Source organism: Falco biarmicus, chromosome 1 (assembly GCF_023638135.1).
Source record: "Falco biarmicus isolate bFalBia1 chromosome 1, bFalBia1.pri, whole genome shotgun sequence".
Taxonomy (NCBI): domain Eukaryota; kingdom Metazoa; phylum Chordata; class Aves; order Falconiformes; family Falconidae; genus Falco; species Falco biarmicus.
Window position 1 is genome coordinate 112,580,766 of NC_079288.1, and position 27,600 is coordinate 112,608,365.

At 35.3% G+C, this 27,600-nt stretch overlaps 1 protein-coding gene across 1 annotated transcript in view; it reads left to right on the plus strand.

Annotated features, from left to right (window-relative positions):
* The window catches only part of TTC29 (tetratricopeptide repeat domain 29), a 213,923-nt gene that overhangs the window by 109,521 nt on the left and 76,802 nt on the right, over positions 1-27,600 (plus strand). Inside the window, exons 7-8 of the mRNA XM_056326730.1 lie at positions 17,110-17,322; positions 21,888-21,973. Coding sequence (XP_056182705.1) covers positions 17,110-17,322; positions 21,888-21,973 — 299 coding nt within the window. The remainder of the gene's footprint in view (positions 1-17,109; positions 17,323-21,887; positions 21,974-27,600) is intronic.

Below are 27,600 nucleotides of genomic sequence, written 5' to 3' on the forward strand. Positions count from 1 at the left end.
TGCTGCTGTATCTTTCTTGTCTGCAACACCCAGAGCTGGATTCAGTTTTAAAATTTGAGTTCATACCAATGATCGATAAAATGGAAGGTTTTCTTACAAGCTGTGTTTTTATTTGTGTTTTCAGGTATGACATCTACATTCTTCGTTTCAGCATAAATTGCATACTCATATTCAGTTTATGACCTTCAGTAATCTTGAAATTCTTTTCTGAAGAACTGTTAACTTGCTATTCTGTTCCCAGTTCTAAGATCACCAGTTAGTTCTGCCTAAATGCAGTATGTTGCTTGCTTTTTGCACTGAGTAGCATCCTGTGTTTTATAGGTGGTTTCCAGAAATTGTCAAGGTTGTTTTTAATTCTGAAGTTGTTCTTCAACACTTTCTCTTCTCTTTAGTTTGGTATCATTTGAACATTATAAAGGTATTTTTCTATCCTGTAATTCAGATCCTTAATGAAAATATTGGTAAACTGGACCTAGGACAGGAGCATGTGGAACCTCACCAAATACCTTTTTCCATACTGACAGTGAACTACTGGTAACCAATGTCTATATAGGATTTCCTAACTAATTTGCACTCACCTAACAATACTTGCTGGTGAACTATGGTTCCCTAATGCTTTCCAAGAAAATTATATGACAGTGAGAAAGAATTTACCAACTTAAAGAGAAGACTGATTTGATGACACTCACTTTTGATGTATTGGCATTGGCTGTAATATTTTCGTGTTTTCTCTAAATGCTTGGAAATAATCTGTTTGATTATTTATTTATTCCAGTATTGTTCTAGGAATTGAACTTAAACTAAATCCAGTTTCCCGGTAGATAAGATAGCACTTGCTTAAAGCCCAGCCAGTCACAACCAAGTAATTTTCATTTTGAATGAAAAATGCTTTAGTAGGTTGTCTGTCTGATACTCAGTAGAAGAAAACTATTGAATTTGCTGGATTTTTTGCAACCTTTTCACTTGGTCCTTCAGTTACTGAAAAATACAATTACAAGATGGTGCATAAAAGCAAACATCCCTATCTATTTGTAGCTTCAAAAGCTCACACTGAGTATGACCCACTACTGTTATCCAACCACTGTCTAAAAAAATTTTAACATTTCTTACTTTCATATGATAAGGAAAAATTGTTGAATACTTAAATATCTTTAAGCTCGGTACAAAAGCATACAAGTAAACTTACGAAATACATTTTGGGATGCTCAGAGGAGGGGAAATTTCATTTTTCTGCTGTAAAATACTGGAAACTTCCAGAAGAGAGGCTTCTTATTAACATTGGTAAGGAGAGAGAAATAAATGAAGGTGCATTTTCACTGCCCAGGGTAAAGCTTCGCGGAATCTGTAGGGTCTGTCCATTTTCCATAGAGAGGGATAGAAAACTGAATAAACTGAGAGAGTAAGCATAGGATTTGCTTTGAGGGACCATCGAGAAAAAGAGCAGATGCATTCCATGCACTTTTTATTTTCAGTGGATGAAAAACTAAATCACAAGTTCTGTTTGCAGAAAAAGTGTAAGAGCAGATGTTGAGCTGACATTGTATAAAGTTGCATGAGTATTAATGGTGTTATAAGTTAAATTCTAAACATGCTATTTTGGGTATTAGAACAGACATATATAGCTTATAAATTAAATGGCCTTTTTTTTTTCCTTTATTTATAATGCTGTAATTTCATTTGTTTGTGAATTGAATGAGTTGGGTACCCATTTCCTGTGGGGATATGTACATATATACAGGAATAGATACACATTAATAGATATGTATGTGTGCATTAATATATACATACAGGAATATGTATGTGTAGCTATATAAATACGGGGGGAGGTAGGTATGCAAATGATACCTAGCATTTACATGATGCTTTCATCTGATTTAAATCATCATCTCTATATTAACTGCAATGATTACTAGTGCAGCCAGGAGATGGGAGAATTTACAAGAACGTGAAGTTAGCCTTACAGACATTCATGTGTACATCCTTTTAGATGTAAATATCTTGGACCGGTTCTTTTCAGTTCTCTCACCCAGTGGTGGATTTTTAATTACTTGTGAATGGAAGCTGGCTATATATGCTTAGGACTGATTGCTTGGGAGTATAAAGTTAAATGTACTTCAAAGGTGGTTGTTTGCCTTGGAAGCAAATCAATAAATTTGCTGGATAATTTTTGTGTAATCAAATTTAAAGTTCTTTGACTTTCAGCCTGGTCCCTGTCCTAAAGGCTGGATATAATCTGATGTTCATTAATCTTCAAAGCTAAATATTTGAGGTGTTGGCAGTGTAGACTTCAGTCATGCTATTTGGATGCAGGCGATTAGTGGTTGTCAGTACATAAGGGAAAGAAAATTGTAATTGAGTAGCCTGCTACAGACACAAATGGAACATTCTGCTTGAACCAAACACAATTCTAGTGACAGTTCTTTGCAGAATGAGATTTTAATCTCTTCTTTAAAAAACTCTGTAAAATAAGGTCTCTGTTTACAAGTCACCCAAATTACATGCTACTCGTTGATTATTGTAAGAGTATACAGGCTATGATCCTGTTCAATTAGCTGTACTCACCCCATAGTTTGTCTTTCCTCAGGGGGCTGATAATGAATTATTTTATTAGTTTGGTTAATAGTAATTTTCTTATATGGCTATTAAACATGCCCATGTCACTTTATACACATTGAAAAAGTGATGTCATATTTTAGTATTTTTTTCTCACATTAAATCCAGCATTAATTGTCATCCAAGTAAGCACAGGCTTTGTGACACAATCTCAGTTAAGAAAAATTAATTTTAAAAAATCTTTATTCCTGTGCTTTGAATGTGTTTTTAAAGTAATATCAGTCATTATAAACATGTGCATTTTTCTGCATATCAGAGAATAAGATTATCATAGTCTGTGATTAATTATATTAGTGTAAACTCTGCTAAAGTTAATTGTGAACTTCAGGTTTACACTGTTGTAACTTGCAGAAGAAACACAATCTGAGTGTACTGATAGGCATAATGGCTAGTGCTAGTTTCTATAGGTTCTTACACTGCCAGCACCAGTATTTGAGTGCTTTCTGTTTTGTATTAAATGGTTAATATTTGTCATGCATAAAACAATGTAGACCTTAAATATATGCATCCCAAAGTTTCCGACAATTGATATCAGTAACAAAAGAAGTCCAGAGGAAACAAGGAATTTTTACTCGTAGTAGTTGTTTGCTTTAAATAGGTTATAACAAAGTTAGATATATTTCTGTATTATTCAAAAGCATAATAAAAACAGATACCTGAAAGTGTACTTGTTCTAAAAGCAGCCACCAAAGCCAGTGCAAAGTAATACAGGTGTTTGTATATAGATGTGTATGTGTGTACATGTATATATACACATACACTTATATATACAGACATATGTATGCATCAATATGAGCACACACATTCAAATGTAGCCAGTGCTTTAAAGCCAGTACTTCAGATACCAACATTCTATCTTCATGTCAAGCAATTCTGCATTTGTGAGAGAAGCTTAAAGATGAGTAATTAACATATCTGATGGTGGTTTTCTAATACAGATACATGACTGTTCTTTCCTTAAGGCACACCCTTACAAAAAGATAGGTTAGTGGTACATCGTCTGTGGGACAGTGTAACAGGAAGAGTGACATCAAGAACTCTGGAGGAAGCAACAAAAACACCATCACTACAATCTTATTACAAATATCTGTCCTCCCACCCTCAAATGATGCAAGGATCTCAACTCTTACTTTCAGACGTTAGCAGCAAATGTAGACATTCACAAGCTGTGGTTGTTTTCCTGCATGAGTAAATTAAGCAGTGCGTGAGGATGTCTATGAGCATTGGAACACAGGCTAGCGGTAAAATAGTATTAACAGTCCTGCACATGCTTCTAGCTTGTGCTGACTTGGACTTTCCTGCCCTGCAATTATTCATGGGCACAGTCTGGTAATTAGGAGTGTTGCAGGAACTTTCCCTAACAGACAGTTTGCAAGCAGCCACACTGTTTTGAAGGATAAGAGGGTTTACTAGGAAAGACACAGCCTTCTGTACCTGTTGGTTGCAGTGCTTGGAAATGTTTCTGGATACATTTAAATAACTAGTTTTGAGAAAGCATGTAAGTGTCACAGTAGAGTTCAACAAATAAAACTTTCACATTGAATTCCAAATGTAAATCAGTACCATGCCAAAAACTGCATATCCCCTGGTATGAGAGCTGTGAGATGTGTGAAAATTATGCCGTTAATCTCAATGCAGTGGTGACTGAATTAGTCATCAGATTTATATTCTGCTAGCACATAAGGATCAACAGTAGTGGAGGTAACACTTTTTCTGAAATATTTTACGGACCGGAAAGAGTAAAGGCAGGCAGAACTAGTAGGAGAAAGGACAGAATTCAAAGCTAATAGCAATGTTAGGTATCTGAGTGCTGATTCCTATAATATACAGCTAATCCGTAAACCCCATTTTGTCTGTCCGTGTGTGTTTCATAGTTTGTAAGTTATAAAGAATTCGTGATCAGGGTCTCCTTTGTCCTTTCTAAAATAAGCTTAGACATTTCAAAACATTTGCCATATTCTGCAAATTAATGAAGGGGTCTTCAGTGTTCAGTCTTAATCCAGTTCTGCCTTGATCATAAGCAATGTTACGCTCCTGTTGCTTTTCAGTCAGAGCGATGTTATGCCAGAGTTGATCACTTTGATCCCTCCACACCCTTCCCAAATATATTAAAAAATTATACCTGATTTATGAGAAAGGTATAAATGCTGTATCTGTAATCATGGATAAAATACAGTTTATTTCATAGGTTAGAATTTGATATAGAGTTTTCTGGTTGAAAAGCCTACAGAACACAAGGGACTTATAAAAAGATGTAATTAATCTTTTGTGGGAAAAAACCCACTGGATTCTTACAGACTTTGACAATCTGGATTAACACTGCGGAATAGTATTATACCTATTGTTTTACCATATGTTGAAGTTAAAGTTTTTAATCAAGGCATTGTAAAAGTTGGTGGAAAAAATCCTGTTGAGCTTAATGGGCATTTGATTCAAGCTTCTGAAACTTTAGTATTAATTACTAGATATATTTGGTACACAACAACTTAAAAACAGTTCACAACATCATCTTTTTATTTTGGAACATAAAAAGTCTAAACTGATTATTTTCTTGTTCTTGGCAGGTCCCATTTAATCCACTGCTAAGAAATTGTTGATTTTGTGTTTTGAATTGTTTATGGCAAATGTTTTTCAATTAAAAACAGTAATGTATAAATTATTGAGAGGAACTCGGCGTACTTTCACGAGTATCTATGCAGAGGAAATATGCGCGTTTAAGCAGAATTTCCCCAGCTGGTTTGCCTTCAGGCAGAAATAATTTATATTCAGATAAAAAAAAAGAGGATGTTAATATTGCAAAATGAAATACTAAAAAGGTTTAAAAAGGCAAAAGTTAAAATTGCTTATGAAATTTGTTATGCTTTTTTGTGTGCGCATTTTGTGACTTTGTTTCAGTTACATAAACATGTAGTGTCTTTTGCTAGGAGGTTGCTAAGTATAGCCAGAATAAAATTCACCTGTGGGATGGATAGCCCACATGTACATTCTACATTAATAGAACTTCATATTGTTATCTGTGTTGCAAGTCTGCCAAGCCCACTTAAATAGCAAATCCTCATTGTGCTATATAATGTAGAAATGAAAAGTGCTGCTTCACAATCTGATTGCCAAATTAGAAACGGTTGGTAAATAAACCAGCAGGACAACATTTGTGAAGAGTGAGACATTTCTTCTTTACTACCTGTGGAGTGCAGAACTGTTACTGATAACAGTATTGCTGCATTTGAACTATCCAACCTGCCTATTTAATGCTGTTTCCACCATAAGGTGTATAGCCAGTTGTATTCAGAAGTGCAGGTCTGACACTGGAAGAAGGCAAGCTAAAATGGATCCCTTGAAGAAAGAAAGCTTCAGGAACAAAAGCAATTCAAATTATCAGCTAATACCTACCCAAGGCCTTTCTGGTTTTGCCATTCCTCGTGTCTGTGATAAATTCCTTATTATAAGCAACTTCTTTTGCTTTAAAATGATACCCAGATAAGTTTGTGATTTTTGATAAAAGGTTAGCCTTGTAATTTCCTCTCCCTTTGTTTTTATAATGGGATTTTTCATAGTGTGGACCAAAAAGGGAAAAGGGATTTAAAGATATAAATGCCTATGTAATTTTTTTTCATAGGAAGCCTGAGTGCTGGTCAAAATATGGCAGTGGTATAAAGGAGAGTTGCAGTTCTAGAGATTTAGAGACTATATACCCTTATGGGCAGGAACCACCATGTTGTTCTGTGCTTATACAATACCATTTCCTGTATGCTTCTATAATGCTGGTACTTGGTAAGGTTCAGTGTCTGCTGTGATAAATTGAAAGCTATATGTGAACATGCTGCTGACTGGTCAGTGCTTAGCTGCCAGCTGGCCAAGCAGCATGCTGCCCTCTAGAAGATGTACAGCAGAGTCTGGCCTGTCTTTCTCTTTGTAATTTGGATCAACGTCTGTCCTCCAGCTACTAATTTTCTAAGTGGTGGCGGGAACTTATTGTCTACATGCTTCTTACCACCTCTTAAAATTTGGTTGAAGTTCACTCCAAATCTAGTTGGAGGACAGGTTGATCACTTAGGCTTGTTTGCTGTGGAGACTAACCTAAAAATGTCTTTTTGTACTGTTCATTGTTTGGGAGAACAGGTGGTGTGTTTAATTTGAATCTTGTAAATTTTTTTTATATAACAGACCATATCCTGTAGCCACCAAATACCATTGATTTATCATTATATCCCCTCTGCCTCGCCCCAGATTGCTTATCCCAGATTGCTAATTTTTAAGACTTATTCCTAGTTGCGATTATTCATTCCAAACAACTTTTTCAGAAAAAAAAGGTGTAGGAATAGTTCAGACTTGACAACTTGCTCATGTGTCTCCAAATCCTGTCTTTGGCTACATATACCTGTTGCTAAATTTTGTCGTTAAGTTCACATAGAGACATACACTTTAAAAGAGTCTCCACATCAGGGAACTTTAAAGACAGAAAGAAACCTTTCCTTAATGGGACATAGAATTCTGCGTATCCAGTCTGATCATTTAAAACACTTTATTGATTTTCATCCTATCAACTGAAGCTCTGTCTTTGTTACTCTGCATGTACACTATTTCACAAAGCAGTTATATTGAGGTTTTTCTGGTTGTTTAAAAATTGAATACATAAGTTACCTGGGAAAAACTTGATTGTAGAGCATAATTTAAAAAAACTTAAGCAGCAAATTGCTAAGAGATAAAGTCTTCAGATACAATGCTTTTCTCTGTCAGTCAGCAGCAGATAGAAGCAGCCATAAATCCAGCTAGATTCTTGGGGAGGACAGATTTAAAAGGTTTATTAAATAATTGAGCTCATCCTCATGCAAGTGCAGAATGTAGTTCCCTGATAAATGACATCTTATTATTACAGGGTTGTTACTGGTATGGAACTAGCAGGTACCATATTGAAATGATGTTATAGAAATTAGGTATGTTTTCAGTTCAAATTAGTATACTCAAATTAGTAGACTCTATAGAAAGTCTGAAAGAAGCGTCTGAACATGCAACATAAAAGCAAAAAGGCCTGTTGAGTTCATAAAAAATATTCTTTGTATAATTCTTTTTTATTCTTATATTAAATGATGTTGGTAGGCAATGAAGAGATTTTGAATAAGAGAACTCAGGGGAAGAATTCCATAGGGTTCCTATTTTCAATTCTGAAAATAAATATTGTGAAAAAGAAAAACTTTCTTCATGCTTTTCCTTAAGTTGATTTATATTATAGTTTATTATTAAGCAAAGTGAAGTAATAATATTCTTTACACTACGAAAAAGTAAGCAGGTTTGCCAAGAGCCTCCTTGAATCCTTTCACTATCACTGCCATTTTCCTAGACTAATTCTTCAAGTGGAGAATCTTTCAGTTCTGATATAAAACCTGGTAACAGGTCTGTATACTTACTTGTAATGAGAAGCTCTTCAAAATATTTAAAGCAGTGCAGAAGCACAAATTCTAAACTTTGTGATTTGTATTTTCCTTAAAAGATTGGACATAAAAAAAAATACAATTAAATTAGTTTCCATTCTTAGGTATGTGATGATTGTAATGTTCATTTCCAAATATTTCATAAAACTATGGGAAATGTATTGCTGTTGTTTACACTGAACTATGAAAGGTACCATATCAGAAATATTTTAGAAAAAACATCTTATGTACACTTGAATATAACATGTAGCACTCAAGTGAATTGTTTATATACACACTTCTGCAAGAATCATACTCTTTCTTAATGTTTCTGGTATCAAATGTTGCTCTGTTTGGTCTGTGTGCATGTTCATAAGACTGTGACATCTAATGAAGAGATCTTTTTAAAGTATTGATAGCCATGAGTAAATTATACTATGTTTGATCTGTGTTAAAGATTCAAAGTCCAAGGTCTTTGAATAGAACTTAGAATAAAAATGTAATTAGGTTACATCCCTAAAGTCTGATATATCTTTAAACAAGACTGCAAATGAAACTTTATTAAAACTTCAAATGAATTATTTCTTTGCTTTTTTAAATTCTTTTTCCCTCTCTTCTCTTTCATGTCTATTACTGACATTGCTGCTTGTATTTTACCTGTCTTTTCCAGGGTATTTTAATTATTTACTACTTAATGAGTAGTACTGAGAAGAAGCTTCATTCAAAGCTGCCTGCTCACTAACAGATTTTTTTGCTTCAGAGCTTTGCAAGGGCTTGGACTATGGCAAGCTGAACGGGCAGTTGTCATCGTAAACTTTCCTAGAGGCAGTGTTTCCTTTTAGTAATTGATAAAGGATGTAGTGTTTCCAGAGGTGCCCTCTCAGTGGGACTGAGAGCTGATGGGGTGGCAAATCCTCAGCCAGTATCAATAATCCCTAGAAGTCATAGGTAAAACAAACATTACGAGGCTATTAATAAAAAAATATATCTTATTCTTCAGAGGATCATAAGATAATTCAAGTTGGAAAGGACCTCAGCAGGTCATTAGTCCAACCTGCTACTTAAAGCATGCTCTGAAGTAGATTGTCTGCACAACAGAACAGCTCCAGTGCTGGAGCATTGCATCTGACATTAAATTTATTATTGGAAGCTATGAATAGTAAGGGCAATGGAGTCGGATCTGAATCACTACAAAAAATTATTTAAACTGAGGCAAGCATTTGACATGAGCTAGCAAAAGTAGTTTAGTGAAACCAGTCTGCTTCAGTGTCATTTTCTGTATTTAAAAGGTAATTATATATTATTCCTCAAGACTAAGCAGTGATATAACTTTTCATTTAGTTCTTTTGAGCTAAAGAAACCCTCAAGCCCTGAAAAACAGAACTGCAAAGTGTGTGCCGTTTTTCACTATTCGTCACTGCATTTTCACCTCCCTTCCCTCTCTGCATTTGGATATCTGCCTATAAACACTGAAATATTTGTGAAACCTGAAATGTGAGCATCCCACTGAGTGTGGGACTGTTCTTATTCAGAGCCTGGAGCCTTACATTGTGAGCTTCCTGAATACATTTTGCATCTTAGGTAGACTTTGCATATAGAAAGCATTTGATGCTTTACAAACATGAAAGAATAAGGTTTGAATGTTATTGTGAAGCAAGAATTCCATTCTCTTTAAAACGGGTATGTTGTTATTCAGCTCCTGTTCAACATTGGTTGCAATATTCTCTAGATTGGCATATATCAAAAAGTGTTTATATATAAACAAACAAATTAGAAGAAAGTATCTGACAAACGTTGCTTTCATAGAATATATTAACCTAAAAAAATAAAGGAATTTTAATTATGAACCAAAATTTTATGTGTTGGTTCATTTGAATATGAATGTAGGACAGACAAGTTAGTGGAATTTTCATATGGCACCTGTTCAGTAAGTTGGACGCTAATCATGGAAGAGTACATTCTTTAGTGTGCATGTGGGCAAAATGCTGCGAAATCCGTTTGTGCAAGTACAGTGTTACAAAGTTAAAGGAGATTCTAGATTCAACCTCAGACCTAGACTTCTGTGAAAATGCCTGAAATATGAATGATTTTTCCACAGTTAAGCCTAAATTAAAGGGAAAGTTCGGTGATATGATGTAGTTCAGATAGCAAGACAGTAATTACAGGTATGTTTCTAAATTTAAGTTAAAGGTTACACTTAGTTTGAAATCACCCTTTGATTTATTATTGTCTTTCATGTGTGTCCATATGTTATATTTTTGTACCACTCTTTGTAAAGTATATGTGAGGTCTGTGTGCATATAGTTTTGGGGGAAATCAGTAACTGACACCAGTTTTTCTTTGTAGAGTTACTCTGAGTAGTTGCAATTGGTTTGGAGAGTAGCTTTGCGTCTCTTAGCGAAAATCTGAAATGTTTTATGTAGAGCCAGAAGCAATTTAAGAAGGCCTGGAGCTAACCCAGAATTTTGAGGGTACAGTGCAGTAACTGGAAGAAAGGCAAGAGGAGGGTATTTATTCCAGTCTCTCATACAACAGTGCTTGTTCCTCCTGTGCTTACTCTTCATGCTTTCTTGTAAGAACAAGAAGATTTTTCACAGCAGTTCCTCTTCTGGTAATGTGCTCTTCAGTTAATTACAAGTTTTTTTCTCTTGCTGGTCCACAGTAAACTATCCCCAAAGCAGCTGTCATTTCAGCTGCCTGTGGGAAACCCTTCCTTCTTTGCAGTTCAGTAGTGTTGGCAGCAGCAGGGGAAGGGATTAGAGAGCAGACAGGCAAGCAACCAGAGAAACTAGTATCCCTAGCTTGCGAGATGTCTCTTAGAGAACCCTTTAAGCAACATCTTTTTAGAGCATTTTTAGTATCATAATGTGTTGATGATGAGATATAACGTACTGTGAATGGTCCTACTGCAGGTGCTACAATCCGCACTGCCCTCTAGGTTCCTATAGATATATTTTGAGTATTTGAGCTTTAAAGCAAGTAATTTAGATCCTCAGAGGACAAGAATAGATATGGTCTAATGCTCACTGGATTCCTATAGTTCTGGCATTCTTTTCAGACAACAGATACTTGCTTAACTAATGTCAGCAGAAATAATACATCATTCTCTAAATTGCAATGCCAAGGTTTAGCCTAGCAGTTCTTTACCCAGACAAGGGAACACAAAATACCATCTTTTTGCACTGCAGTCTCCGTCTACCAATACCATATCTTGGGTTGTGTGATGTTCAGCTTTCCTTCTATCTTCTTCCTTCTCCTTTATGTCTTCAAGCCTTCTACTTCTCAGGCAAGCTTTCAGTTGACCTTCAGCAACTTAGACTTTAGGGAGAGATCTACTGGTGTATTGTCAAACTGGGGAAATTGTCAGAATAACCCATGATGAGCCAACATGTTCATTACACAATATTCTTATGAGTTAAAACCCCCTGTGCAATCTTTCTGAAAAATGTGATTGGCTCCTGTATAGTAAATGAAAATAACTTTTTATCCTTTGTCTTAAGAATACCTTGATTGTTGTCTGATGATTGGTTGTATTTTAAAGGAATCTTATGGAGTTATGGAACCGCAAAATTTTATCTTAAATGTCTTCCAGAATTTCTGTCTTGCTTTTGCACATGGAACTTAAACTCAAGTTCTTGCATCTGGGATCAGTCCCAGTGACTTCTGGGACTTCTGTACAATTCATTTTACCTCAGGAGCCCAGGGTGGTTCAACTATTTACTGAATGAGAGCCTGCTTTCATGATTCTTGTAATCTTTCCATTCTACCTCCCAACACATCTCTATTAAAGACTTATAACAACCTCTGTAGATAGTGGCTCACATTAGAAACCGTGACAGATTGTTAACTGTTTCAGTGTGAATATTGCTACCATAATTATTGTAATTGAATATAGGAAACTAAAAATAATAGAAGCAGTTTAAGCAGTTAAGCTGAAATGTAAGCCTATAACTTTTAAAATAGTAATAACATTTTTCTTTTTTTGCTACCATTAACTGTTGCTTCAAGCAGATTTTATGTCCACACTGTACAGTGAAATAATTGATTATGAAAGATGTCCTAGTTCTAGATTAAAATATACAATAATATACATAAAGCCTTACTGTTCTTTTAGGTTGTTGTTTTAAACTAAAGTGGAATATTTCCTAAAGTCCTCAGTAATTGTTTATAATTTAGAATTAAATGTGCTTTCTGCTTATAGTAGTGCTGCTGAAGAAATGTACCTAACAGACCTGTCACTTTTTTGTGCAATTGCTTCTGTGGCATTATTTTCATTGGTAAATGTATGAGCTGATAGAAAAGGAAATCATTAGGTGCTCTCAGTATTGCTGAGGCATGGAGCTAGAACAGGTCAGTCACTGCTTTTTGCAGATTGTGACATTTTAAATTACCTGTACACTACTGGAAGCAATCTGTGGACCTAATTAACATCTCACCTAATTAATGTCAGGACTGTATATAGAGAATTCTAGATAGTTTTGCACTGCCTTTATTAAATACCACATTATTTAAATTTGCTATCTTCAATTTCAGTATTGAAAACTTCAGATTTGTGTGCTGTTTTCTTAAGTGGGAGTAACTTTTTTTTTTTTCTCCTTCAAGTAATCAATGCACTGCTGAATGAGTTCATTTTAATGCACTCAATCATGCCTCTAATGTTTGTAGCTTACGGGCGCAAGCATCAGTAATGCAGGAATGTTATATGGCTTTAGTTTGGGCCATTTCATAAAATATTCATGGAATCAAAAATGTGCATCAAAATAGCGGCTGGGAGAATTACATTTATGTGCCTGCTTTTATGGCAGCTTCACATTTAAACCCATTTGTGTTAATATCTAGTCAATCTTTCTACTTAAAAAAAAAGGCAAAATAGTAGTCTCCATCTATATGCCTTTTGGTTTGATATCTATTTTGATATAACAAATGTATACTTTTGGAGTGGGTTTTAGGAAAGGGAATTATAAAGGAAGGTTTAGATAATGTAAAAACGTTTCTCTTCAGTATTTACAAATTTACATTGAGTTCTTTTGCTTGAATGAACATATTTTTTTAACTTCTAAGCAACTCGGTGAAAACTATAGCACAAATCTTTGTGCATACATATGGAGTTGCTGTGAAAACAAGAGTAACTTCTAAAATTTGATACTGTTGGTGGCAGAGTGATGTCTTACATTCATGTAATTGTTTAAAACTGATTCTTTACTCCCAAAATTGTATTGTGACAATGTTTACCTTCCATATTTAAGATTAAACCATTGCTGATAGGGTTTCTTTTGTTACACCATGCCCTGAGCTACATTAAACTGTAATATTTTAGTAGTGGTAGTATATATGTTCTAAAAGTTATGTTTCCCCTTTTTTTGATTCCTTTGATAAACAGGGAAGAGATATCAGAGGTTCTCAAACTCCATTTAGTACATGCTGAGCTAATTTCTGCATGGCAGTGGGAAAAGACATACACAATTGTTGTTGATGTTGCCAACTGAAAATGGCTATACTGCTTTGTATAACATTTTGAAAATAGATTTTTCAGATACAGATTTCCTAGAAACACCCTCTGGATTTTCTCTTTGAATTCCTAGAGATTTAAAAGATACATTTCTACAAACTATTCCAAGTGATTTTCCTACTCATTGTTTTTCCTTCTTTACTTTTTTCTTCTTTCAGTAGCTAATAAGTCATTTAAAATTCTGCCTTGTCACTGCTCAGGTGAGATAAAAATACTCTCAGAAATGTTCTGTTATTGGCTTATTGCTTTCTTCTAATGCTTTTCAAGATTTTCAGACAGCACCTACCTATGTCTGCACCTAACAGTAGTTCAGTGTTTAAAGATTGGAATGTACTGGCCAGATCAATGCCAACTAAACTGACTTATGACAGTGAATAAACTTGCCACCCCACTGAAAACATAATTTTTCTATAACATTTGAGGTTCATATACACATTATGGATTAAAGAGGTAGGCTGATCTGTCATTTGCCACTGAGAACAAAGGATTTCAGATTATTTTGATGGAGGAATGAATTTCAAAATCTAAAATTTTTCACCTTCCATGAATTTGAGAGGTCTCCAAACAGCTAATATTACTTGAGAGAGTCACCAGTAAGGAAATTCTCAGCCATGTAAAGGCTTTCAAGTCAGGAATTCCAACTCTCCCTCATTTAGGAAACTAGCAGGTGTTTAGTGTTGGTTTGGGTTTTTTTGCTCAGCATCTTGGTTTTGGCATTTCCGTGAGGAGATTTTATTACTTTTTACTTCATAATCCTTCTTGACAGTTTATTGAAGCCAAATGTAATTTAGTTCCATTTAAGTAGTACCAAAAATAATTATATCGCTTTTGTATTTTAAAGCTTGCTATGGATGTATTGTTTCTAAAGAGATTTCACTGAGATCTGGTAAAATGTCAGATCACAGCTCTTGTGGTTAGGTCAGCTCTTAAGAACTGTGGGGTACATGGGATATATGAGTTCAATTTCTAGTCTGACAGAAACTTTCTCAAGGGGATACTGCAAGTGAGGAAGCATGGGTAAGAATTACCATACCTGATGGTTCTAACAATCTAAACAATAGTTCTGAAGGTTGCAGGTATTATTTACCTAAATGATGTGTCCCGTTAAGAGATTATATTACGGAGTCTTTAGGAGAAACTCAGATACTGTGTTCAACTTCAAATTATTTATCCAGGCGATACCATTCATTTGTTTGTTGCTTCCCATTCTTACTAGAAGTTTTTGAGTTACACATGAATCAAAATCTATTATTCTAAAGAATTAATCCATTGCACATGTAGTGAAACTAGATCACTTAAATTTGTGGCAATATCCTTTCAAAAGGACTAATCAGTTGATTAATAAACTTGGGGGAGAATTCCAAGGAGGATTCTGTGTGTGCTTATGAGTATCCAAGTGGATAAAATGCTGTGTCTAGCTATTAAAATTAAATTTCAACTCAACTGTCCATCATTGGTCAGAAAGCTGACACCAGCTTCTTCAATTATTATCTTAATTCTGCATTTAGCAACTTGGATAACTGGAATTCTGTTGATCTCTGAGTTGGACTTGCCCTAGGAAGTTAGCTGGGCTGGATAGGCAGAAACCCAAATTCAAATTGGAAACCTCTTTAGAATGGACAAGAGTTTTCATCTGGGTTTAGCAAGTCTACATCTCTTCCCTGTTACGTGTACTGTCAGTGAATCCTTAAACAGCTTGTACTGGTCATGATAACTTCATTTTGCATTTCTGTTTGTTGTCTGATGTAAAGTATGTGATGTTTTGGAAAGAATGTATAGAACTTTTCCTGTCTGTTTACAGGGTCTGACAGCTACTCTGTCAATAAGATTTTTTCCAACATTTTGTGTGATTTCCACAATACCTGTCCCTAGCTGGAGTTAAACTGAATAAAGCCTGCCGTCTCCCCTTTTACCTGGCACTTCACTCTGCAGCACTCTTTGTTGTGTCCTCTGGGACTTTTATATGAATCAGAGATCGTAAAGCCTTAAAATGATCTGTGTATGAAACTCATTGAATTAGTTGCTTCTTTGAAAGAGAAGTTTCTTGTGTTTGTCAGTTTTAGTTGAACTCATTTTAATAATCTGAGAAGCTGAATATGACAATAAATTCAATTATAATAAATATAAGAGTTATGTTTTATATTTCAAAATTGAAAGCATGGTAATAAAAGGGTAACCTATGCAAAAGAAAAATTAAATTAATAAGAGGAATCTGTCATAGCTGTTCTGCTGCTTCTAGGTTGGCTGGAGGCCTGGAGAACTAGTCTTGTTTTCTCTTGGAATGCTTAAAGAAGGTCTTTCTCCAAGCTTCTCTCCCTTCCTTTTGTACAATTGGGAAACAACTTCTCTTCTTCCTGGTTCTTTTTGTAATTTGAATGCAGCACTGTAAGAACAGTCTGCAAAACAGTACTCATGCCCTGTAAATCATGTTTCAGAAAAGGTGTAAACCACAAACACATCTGAACAAACTTAGTTTATGGTTTGTTTCACCTTTTAATAGAAATAGAAATAGCAATTGATATATTGTTGACCTATGGGACAAGATTCCTCTATCACACACACACAAGCTTACCAGCAAGAGTCCCATTCCCAGTTCTCCCTTCTATAGAACATTCTTTGTAAAACAAGGTACTGTGACCAAAATGCTTTTTTTTAATTATTTTCTTGCTTGTAAATGGTCTCATCTTACCTGCTTCCCAGCAGTTTTTCTGTACTCATTAGGTATAAGGAAAAGCTTTTCTGTTCTTTCAAAGGGCTTTGAATTTCTGTTGTCCAGAAACGGTGGAAATCTCCTGGGTTGCATCTATACACAGAGATAAATCTAGCTTGAATGCAGAGAGGAGGGTGGAACTACTTGCATGTTAAAATGAATTGAACTTTATCTTCAAACTTTCTCTTGCCTTAAAGATGTTGAACTTACATTTGAAGACTTTAAATTGTATTACTTCAGGCTCAATAATTAATCTATTAGTGGTTAATGCTCTTCCAGTAAATTTACTACATAAGCTCACCAGAGCTGGCTTAGTACTAACTGTTGAATAAATTACTTTGCATAATAATTCTTTTTTCATCAATTAAATTATTTGAATAAAGATATTTCACACACACACATAGTTTTGATACCTCTGTTCTCCACATTTCAAATCTTTCAACACTGGTTTTGATTTGGATTGATCGATATGGAAAAAGAAACTTGAGGAATAGTTTGAATTGTGTTTATTTATGTATAGATGAGATTTTGAAATATGAGATCCACAAAGGCTATATTTATGAATCTGTAATAGATGTATTTTCTAGAAAAATCTGACTTTGCATCCTTGGGATCACACCTGCCTAACATTGTGAATCTACAAAGGAAAGCTAATTTAGAATTTAATAAGCTTAAATTACAGCATTACTGGTAACTGTGAGATTTGGTAGTATTTTCCAGTTATCTGTAAGTTATATATTGGAGATTCCTGAGAAATCTGTGAAATGATTGGCTGCAACTTACTTTCTAATGAGAAAATTATTATAGACTAATAACTTTAAAAAAAAATTTTTGATTACACTGATTGTAATTATGAATTCATTTTTCAGGTCATGTCATGAAAGCTGCAGAGCATTATGAAGCATTTTATCAGCTAACAGAGGGTTCGACATGGAAGGATGAGACAGGCCATACTTACAATTCACTGGCGTGTGAGCATCTCTGGAGAATTTATACGTTACTAGCAGACAAAATGCTAGAAAATAAAGAACACCAACAGGCCATCAAAACGCTAATAAAAGCTTTAAAAATGGCAAAAGAAGGTAGGTGAAAAATAACACTTTCCCATTCCTTTATTTGATGTGCATGTCATGATTTTCCCAAGAGTAAAGTAGAAATTGTCAAGTGTTTGGCTGGGTCATTATTTCCTATGAAATTCAAAGACAAATGCTATCAATACACTTCCAGATCTCACTAAACAAGAAATGCCTTCTTGCTGACAACAAAGAATCTTTTAGATTCCTGAAAGCTTTATCTAAAAAAAAAAAAAAAAAACAACAAAAAAACCCCAAAAAAACCCAAAACACCCCCCTTTTGGGAATAATAGTATATAACAGTGAACCCATAATCAGAAAGTGAAGTCACTGATGGAAGCTCAGCTTGCTGGTTTTGACTGGCTAGTCACAGCTGATTTGGCATTTTTTTAGTGATATTACCTGCTGGAACACTACATTTTCACTCTACATATTTATTTATTACTTAGAAAACTTTTTTGCATCATAAACAAACCAGATTCCTTCTGTATATCTTAATACACTTACTGCCTCTTGTCCTGTCACTGAGCACCACTGAGAAGAGCCTTGTTCCCTCTAATTAACACCCTCCCCAGAAATTTGTGCACTTTGATGAAATTCCCCACCTTGAGCCTTCTCTACTGTGATCTCAACAGTCCCAGCTCCCTCAGCCTCTCCTCCTGGGGCAGGTGTTCCCAGCCCCTTAGTCATCTTTGCAGCTCTTCACTGGACTCACTCGACCGTGTCCCTCTCTCTCGTACTGGGGGGCCCAGAATGGGACACAGTGCTCCTGGGGTGACCTCACCAGTGCTGAGTAGAGGCAAAGGATCACCTCCCTCAACCTGTTCCTGACGTTCTGCCTAATGCAGCCCAGGATCCCGTCAGTCATCCTTGCCATGCGTGTGCATTGCTGTGTCACAAGCAACTTGCTGTCCACCCGGAAACCCAGGTCCTTCTCCGCCAAGCTCCTTTCCACCCAGTCAGCCTGCAGCCTGGGCTTATCCCTCCCCAGGTGCAGGACTTTGCATTTCCCTTTCCTGAACTTCACGGCACTGCCATCGGCCCATTTCTCCAGCCTGCAGAGGTCCTTCTGAATGGCAGCACAACCACCTACCTGGTGGGTCGGTCAACCCTCCTCACTTTTTCATTGCCTGCAAACACACTGAGGGTGTGTTCAGTCACACCATCCAGGTCATTGATGAAGATATTAATCAGTATTGGTGCCGGTATTGATCCCGGAGTACACCGCTAGTGACTGGCCTCTCACTGGTCTTTATGCTGCTGCTTACAATCCTTTGAAGGCCAGCAGCTCAGCTGCTCGTCAGTCTACCTCACGGTCTGTTTATCTAAGCCATATTTTACCAGCTTGTGTATGAGGATGTTATGGGAGACAGCGTTAGAAGCCCAGCTGAAATTGATGGAAACAACATCTACTGCTTTCCCTTCATCCACCAAGCCAGTCGTTATATTGTAGAAAGCTGTCAGATTGGTGAAGCATGAATTCCTGGTCTTAAATCCATGCTGACTGCTTCTGATTGCCTTCTTGTTCTAGGTAATGGCTGTATGAAGCTTCATTCATATGTGGATAGGTTTAAAGTGGGGTGAAGTTAGAATAGCATCTGAACATTATATATAACGTGAGATGTTGATCAGCTGGAAATACCATGCTCTGGAGCATTTCCTGCACAAGAAGGAACAGAAAAAAGAAGGCAAATCATACAAGATGACTTTATGAAAATATACATAATTTTCAGTTTTTTTCAGAAATCTTAATAGTGCTTGCTTCTCAAAAGGAGCTGTTAAATGTTCACTTCCACAGGCTTACTTTTCCTAAATTATTATCCTAGATGATTATTGGAGTGCTTCTCAGAAGTAAGGTAGAAGGCCTCAAATAATCATCCTTTTCCATGCACAGCAATTCAAGAGCCTTTCATGGTATTCCTTAAGGGGCGTATTTTGCATATGAATTGCACATACAATTAATATATAATATTAATTCAATATTTATCACTAGATACATTAGGTTTTTAAAATTAATAATGTATGCCCAACATTAATCTGTTACCCAGTCTTTGTATAGTCATTGGGATAGATAGAATTAAACTACCAAAACAAGCAAATAAATTGGAATTTTTTTTCCAAGTTTTAAAATAGGGTTTGCTGCAAACATATGCAGGTAGATAGTAGAACACAGCAATCTATAGAAAAGTATAAAATTTATTCAGTGAAACCAAGGCAAGTTCCTAAAAGGAAATACCTTTATACCAACAGATACTCTTGGAAAAAATGAACAAGCTTTCAGGCATCTAAGCCTATGTGAACTTTGCCATTTATTATTTTAAAATGCACCAGCAAATTGTTTCTGTTTCAGATTTTTTATTATATTGTCTTTGATTGTATTAATTCTAAAGACCCAAAATGTCTCATCTTTTCTTACCTCATGAAGAATAATATTTTAAAACACCATTGGAAACCTAAACATTTTATGGTAATTTTGGGGGAATAAACCAAACAGGACTTTGGGGGCAAGAATTCAATTATTTCCATTCCAAATGTTTAATTTTAGAGGGTATATGATTGTATTTGGCTAATTTTTTTACTTTCATTAAACCACTAAGTCACCTGTTTTGGTTTTATCTGCAATTTACATTAATAGATATGTTTTGTGAGTTGCCTGTCAAGATCTTTCCTCTTGGGGGTATGTATCCAAATACTGAGATTGGCAATACAATTGATCAGATGAAGGACACATGCACCCATAAATTCACTGTCTTTTAAAACTGTATCTGTTGATCAAATCCAAGCTTTTAGCTTTTTCTTTAGCTGTTTAAAATACATGCTTAAGTCACAGCTACCACTAGTAAAGCTGCCACTACTAGTATTTACTGTAGTAACTAGAAGGAGAGCTGAGCGCTGAGGAAGTTTCCTATCAACTTCTTCCTTTTTCTAGTGAAAACTGCTGGAAATGAGAGATTGTCAAAATGGATCTGATGCCTTTCCAAAACTTACTTTGACCAGGCATATGTTCCAGTGCCCTGACTTCAAACCAATCGCTTTCATAGCTTCCTGAGACATGTAGTAAATATCGCTGCACAGCATACTTGCCATTGTTCTCTTTAATTTTAAGCTTTAGAAGCTCCATTCAGACAAGTTCTCCTATCCCCAGTCCAGAACTGTAGCCTGTATCTATGAAGACCGTATTTAAAAGTTTAGTTAAACCCACACTGGTTCTGGCTTCCATCTGTAGTATCCATTCTTTCCTTCTGGGCCATCATGTATGTTTATTTATTTAATTAACTGGGATTAGATATCGTCCACTTCAGACTGTCAGACTGTTCTTAAGCGAGGAAGGGAGGTTTTCATATGCCTAGCAACTTTTCACTTATTATTTCTCTGTGAAACTGTATTTCTGTATCCTTTTCCCTCATTAAGCCTTTTAAGGGATATTGAATATTGGAAAAGACCATCAGGTTTTTTGAGTTACAGGCTTTTCATAATTTTATGTTGTGTATTAAGTGCTACAGATGGAGTATTGCTATGGCCTCAGCAATTGTAACATTTAGAGAGATCCAGAACTAGATGTAGGCTTTTGTGTGTTTGGACACAAAGAATTTATTAGCCTGACAATTGCAAGTAGATAATCTCCCTTTTCATTGCAACTATATCTATTTACACATTTAACAAAGTATCTTGATATGCAGTTATGCTTCAGGTTGATTTTCCACTCTTTATTGTGTTTGAGTAGGTGGATATTGAGCAACAGAAAGACTGGATTTTTGGCTATTTTTAATATAAATTCAACTACAATTGGTTTTATGGATACTCATGTTATGGAGGAAAAGTTTTGAATATAGTGTGCTACAGTAAGCATTTATATAATTAGTTGATAGAAATTTCAAGATTGAATGGATTATTTTCTATTGAGGGAGCAATATTGAAAAAACAGCAAGCTGTGTTTGTTAGACCAGTATTATCGAAATAAAACACGGCATGGAAAAGTGTGATAGACCTCAGTTAGTAACTGCCTGTGCAGAATTTTCTGTGACTACTGCTTCCAGGATAAGATACCCCTTTTTTTAGCTATTCTAGCCTACAGCAGGCTGCAAAATAGCCGTGAGAACAAGAAATATAAACCTGGTCTACTGATAGTTACCTCTTGGTCATGGGTCAACATACTTTGCGTTTATGTATTAGGGTGTATTATATATTTGTAGCTACTTTTATTTTATATATTAATATATATAGAGAGAGGCTACTGTGATTTTCTGGTGTGAAGATACTCTGGGTATTATTAAACAATTCATGATAGAGAACATTACAGCATGTTAAATTGATGATACTGCATTACTTACTGGAAGATATTTTCTCAGACTTTGCTGAACTTTCTTGTTGAAATTTGTTTAAATCCATTGCCTCTATTTTTAATTAGCACTATGTATTTTTGGAAAGTGATAAATAGCAAGGGTAAGGAGAAGGAAAAGCTTACTACAGTATTTAAACATCTGTATGTTATTTAAGAACCTGAAAGAACTGTCTGTACTAATGTAATTTTCTTCAAACTATGCTGGTAACTGTAACTTTAAACCTTTCTTTAGGAGGTGGCATGAAGATGGAAGGAGAAGCTCTGTATTGCTTAAGTTTAGCATATCATTTTGCTGGAGAACAAGAGACAGCATTGCCAGTAAGTTTATTTTAAAGTTGCTTTAGCTTTCCCAATGCCTTTCTCTGCCTCCTTGGCATCTTAGGCATTTTGGAGAGTGGAAAAGTGTTGGAGACATTTGGGCCTTTTATAACTGTATTTAGTTCTGTAGATGGGGATCTATGTGGTTTAAGCAATTATGGTTCCAATAAATTCCAAACTGATAGAGTCCAGGTTTCAATGTTTGGATCTGCAGAAATAATACAAATTGACAATTCAGGTTATATGTGACTATCTTTGCTTTTCCTGTATCCATATGTACATAAACCAGTTTCTGTTTAGTTAGGTTTTTGTATAAAACACCAGCTTTGCAAGCTAGTTTGATACAGCACAGTTGTGAGCAGCAATTAAAAATACATCAATTCATATGCTGAGCTTTTCAGAACATCAGGAATTTAGAAGAAATATGCATTGCTTTTGGTATGAAAAGCTGTAATGCTGATGCAATCTGCTCTGTTGATACTTGAGTTCAAGCTCCTCTTCTCGTTTCCCCTGAGTCTCCATACATAATAATTCTAAGACAATGAGAATTCTACATGTGGAATTCTAGTCTGAAAGGAGGGTTCCTCTAGTTCCTCATAGGTTGGTGTGAGAGGAAGGATAAGCAACAACTTGATTTGTCTGTGCCAGTCATCAGAGAAGTGACAGTTCTCCATGATCCTCCTAAAAACATTGTATGGAAATTTAGTTTGAATATTTTGCCCATGATTATTGTGATTAATCAGCTGGATAATTGCTACTTCTATTTCTGTTTGTTCTTTTAACTGCAGAATGACTTGGTATTTGTTAATGGACATGTTTTATAGAGGTCAGTCTTTGTGGTTGTCTCTTGTGGTGGTTTATTTTTTTCAGAAATAGACCAAGAAAAGTCACAGAGTGAATTCAGTGTGTGTTTCAATATTGGTTGCTTGGCTTCTGCAGTGTAGGAAGGGTTCTAGATTTCAGACTTGAAATATCCTTTTACATACTTTCAGTGATTTGTGGTATGATTTTACAAAAGTTATTGACCATATTTATACCTAATTCTTCAACACTGATAGGCCTATCTTCTGTATAAATCAACTGAATGCTGGAGAAGTGGGAGCCTGTTCTCACATCAGTCGCAATCAAAGTCTGTAGCTGAATGTGAAAATATTTCAAAATTTAAAAGCTACATATAATTTAATAAAATTATATCTGCAACAGCAGTAAGAAGAGGATATTTAATGTCTTCCAAGAATACAGTATGACAGATTAGACTAGATTTTTTTGTAGTTTATCTGCATTGTTTTTTGACAGACAAATGTGTGCTGGCATTCTTACATGATCAACTTTTCTGTTAAGTTTCTGAGAGTCATAATAAACTGTGTGAATGATGAAGAGCAGCAAGATAAGCAAATGTGCTAAATAAAGAAGGCTGCATGCATATTTGAACTCTTCATCACAGGAAAAAATAATTAATGAACAAGACCGCACAGTCTCCATGATATACAAAGGATCAAACTACCCTTGAAAGCATCAAAAATATTAGATGCCTTGGCATTGTTTCCTCAGGATCCATTTTGCTTATGTTTTATAACTACTCCTTTACCTTCATTGTTCTTCATGCCTCCTGCCAAAAAGTTACAGCAGTCATTTGGAAGTTTTTGTGGGGTTTTTTTGTCATGTGCAGAATTATTATTTTTTAAAGGAAGATTCCAAAACCTTGAATTTTGTAGTGAACTACTATTCATTTAATATACACATGTAATAGGTTATGCCTATTGGTTTTGGTCTTACAAAGACACCTGAGAGATAAGGAAAGCAATGTGCATTTTTGTTAAAAGGGAAAGAAAGTCTCTGTAGTACAACACATAAATGATACATTATTTTAAGAGTATAAAATGTTATGTTAACAGTAATGAAAACACCAATACATTTCAGTGTAAATAATACAACATTGTATTATAATACAGACGTATTTCCTAATATAATGGCATTTCCAATAATATTACATGAGAAACCTATGAAGTACTTTCATTCAGAAAACAGAGTGTGTATTATGGGACTAAGAAAAAGGGGTAAAATTTTAGTTCCTTTGTCCTTAACACTGATCAATATAGACAGCAGTAAAATATCAGTGGTTGACAGTACTGTTGAGCACAAGTTGTCTTCACTCTCCAATTAGAAATCATTGCCTAAAATTTACCCTTCTGTTCTCAGTTTAATGGTCTCTGTATCCAAGGGGAGCTCAGATGCTTACAGAGATGAAATCATTGCATCCTGTTCCCAGAGGACTACTGGTTATCATTACACATAACATGCAGACAATACTGCTAGGAGCCAGTTTGCCTCATGGTAATATGTAGTTCATCACCAGCTTCTGTAGCATGCTAAAGAGGTCTTGCCACACAGCTTGGGACTATTCGGATGTAGGCTCAGGGGTCTCAGCAGTTATTTTCCTGTTTTGCATCAGTTTTCATCTTCTTTATCCTTTTGTGCTGTGGTCCACCTCAGGCAGTCTCCTTCTAGGGGAATCTGAAAGGAGCAGCTGTTACAGATACCATTTCCTCCAATTGTTGCCACTTGGTTCCTTTTGCTGTTTAGCATGCCTCTCCCTCCCCCAACGCGCACACACAGGAGCATGCATATAAACTTGTGTCTCTTTCATTCATGTCTTCTAGCAGAGTGGAGAAGCATATGTTCAAAATATTCATTATCTGATGCAGTAATTAAAGGTTGAAATGATTAAGCTGCAGCCTATTATATCAAAAATATGCAGTGACTTTGTATTGAATGGGCTAGTTTTGTTGGAGAAGGGTGTGTATTTGCTAGGCACTTGGTGTTTAATCTAACATAATTTGATTTGGTGTATAATCTGTATAAATTGGTTTAATTTTATTTGATATATATGATTGATTTCAGTGGACCTACTCAGATGTAAAAACATAAGTGTGTGCAAGTTTAAAAGCCTGAGAACTAATTATGTTCAATAGCAGTGTGATAGGTTCATAATATTTTTCATATCATCTGGTTTATAATCAAGCCTAACGGCTTTTCCACAAAATATGACACAAAATATTAATAGCTCACATTATATAAATTTTCTCTTAAACCTTACAGGTTTTGTCAGGGGGAGTTCTCCATCTAGGCTAATTTTAAAGTAAAAGTTACTGTTTACATGTTTTTCTTCAGACTTGTATAACAAACGCTTCTGTCATTAGAAACCTTGCATGAGATATTGTAATCTAATGCTTGACCTGGAATTTTATTTTTTTTTAACTGGGCTTTCAAGAGTGCTTCAAAGAGTTAGGCATCATGGATTTTTTTTCTCTTTCAATTAGAGTTGCATCCCAAATCATGAGGAAAATTCCAGTCCTCATCCCTTGTCTGAGCTTTAGGTTTTTTCCAAGTGTTCCTTTATTTCAGATGTTGAATCCTGTGTTTCAGATATGTTACATATTTAAACAACAAAGGCAATGTTCATGAGTACTGAGACTCATGCCAAAATAAATGTGGTAATTTATGACATAATGCTGTGTGCATGGATTGTCAGAATTACGATATACAAGCCACAGGCATAAAATTATCAAGAAAATTTATGAACTTACAAAGACATCTTCACATTCAAAATGACCCTATTAAAGTAATCAGAGGTGATTTATGACCATAATTTCTGAAAAAGTCTGTATCAAAACAACTGAAAATTTTATCTCAACTGATGCAGCTAGAGAGAATATAAGTAAATGTATCTGGGACGCAGATATTCCAAAGTTAGTATGCACAGTATATTTTATCTAATTATACCAATTGTGTCTAGTCATACAGATTATGATCGTATGTATGTATGAATTTGGTGTATCAAGGAGGATCTTAGCAAGTAAAAGAACTCCAAAAGGTAGACTGAATGTTATCCCCTTTTCTCCGAAACATTGTGAAAGGTAGCTGAGAAGAATGAGCATCATTCCTTTGAGTTATGCTTACTGTTCCAGTGCTTTGCTGGATGGCTGAACTTCAAGACGCATTTCTGTCAATGGTGTCTGGGTAGACCATGGAGTCTAAGTTTAAATTCTCATTACTGTTACCAGGAAAAGAAACACTTTAAATGGAGACGTGCAAAACACATTGAAAGATACTACTCAATGGAAATGATTTCAAACTTTGTTCTTTTAAATCAGCCAGATTGTTCTTTATTCATCTGTAAGTGATATTTAGCCATTAGTAATAAAGTATAACATTTTCAGCTTAGCAAATGGCATCATATGCTTGAAAAAACATTTTAGCATACCAGTTTAAGAAAAGGTCTCATCATTCCTAGAGGCTTCACTTTTATTGAAGTGATTTTTAAATTGTTCTTAAAAGTGTACTCATATAGAAATTCTTTATTTTTCATATCTGAGGAATAAAAAAACAGACAGAAACTGAGTCAGCTTTGAAGGTAGGCACTTCTGATTGATCTTGGCACTGACAATGTATATGTATGGAGAAAGGTTTTCTTCCTGAAGGTCTAGTATTAGTGAGCCAATTCTGAAAGTGATTGTTTCATGTTTCTGAAAGGTCCCTGCTGCTAGGCATTGGTAAAGGTAGTACAACCAAAACTGTGTGAGAACAATTAGTACTGATAGTGAACTTTGCCCTGACAAAGTATACTGTCTCAAATATTGGTGGAATCAAGAAACTGGAAATTATTTGTGTTGAGAATCTTCAATGAATTACCTTGGAACATGGTATCATTTTCCTTTTGAGTCTGTGGTTCAAATTACATTTTGCTTGGTTAATGTCACCGGAATATCTCCCTTCAGTAAACTGGATTTTTGTCAACATATATGTACCACAAGACTACCTTTTATAAGAAAACTCTCTCAAATGCAATACTGCTGCAGAATTACAGTAGTCAAGGTATACAAAAAATATAGAGCATGAGAAACAAAAAATACTCAATACATAATTACTTGATGACGAGCAAATCAGATTATCACATTTCCATGTTTTCCCATAGCAACAATGAAAATAAATGCACTAGTAACTTGTTGGTATCAATCTTACTCTTCAGGAGTCTCATGTTACTTAAGACTGGTTACCAAAACACCATAAATGGGTTGTCTTTCATCTCATCCATTACAATTTTAAATTTAATCATTCATACGTACCAAAAGAGCAAGACAACTACAGTGAGCTGCAAATTCGACTGCACATTCGATCAGATAAATCTATAGCACCTTTTCAGAATTTTAGGACTATCTGACCACTGGTGTTCTCGTTATCTGAATGTGAGTTGGTGACAAAGTTTAAAACCTCAGTTTTGGGGGCTATGAATGGAGGACATTATTTTGTTTCCATGTTTGTTTTTAATTCCCAAACAGTATGAAAGTTAGTGGGTTTATATATATTTACAAGGTTTATGAAGCCTTACTTATAATAGGTGTATGAAACATCCTGAATTTAGAACATTTCACACATCAACTGTGCTTTCCCAAAGTTCAAACTCTTACTTTTTTTGTAAGATTTTGACTCAGGATATCTATTACAAAATGGCAAGTTTTATTACTACCTTATACACACATGCACTTGCGTGCCCGTGCACACACACTCCCTGTATGAGTTTGCAAAAGAACTGGAGGGGGCTGCAGTGCAACATTAATAAGAATATT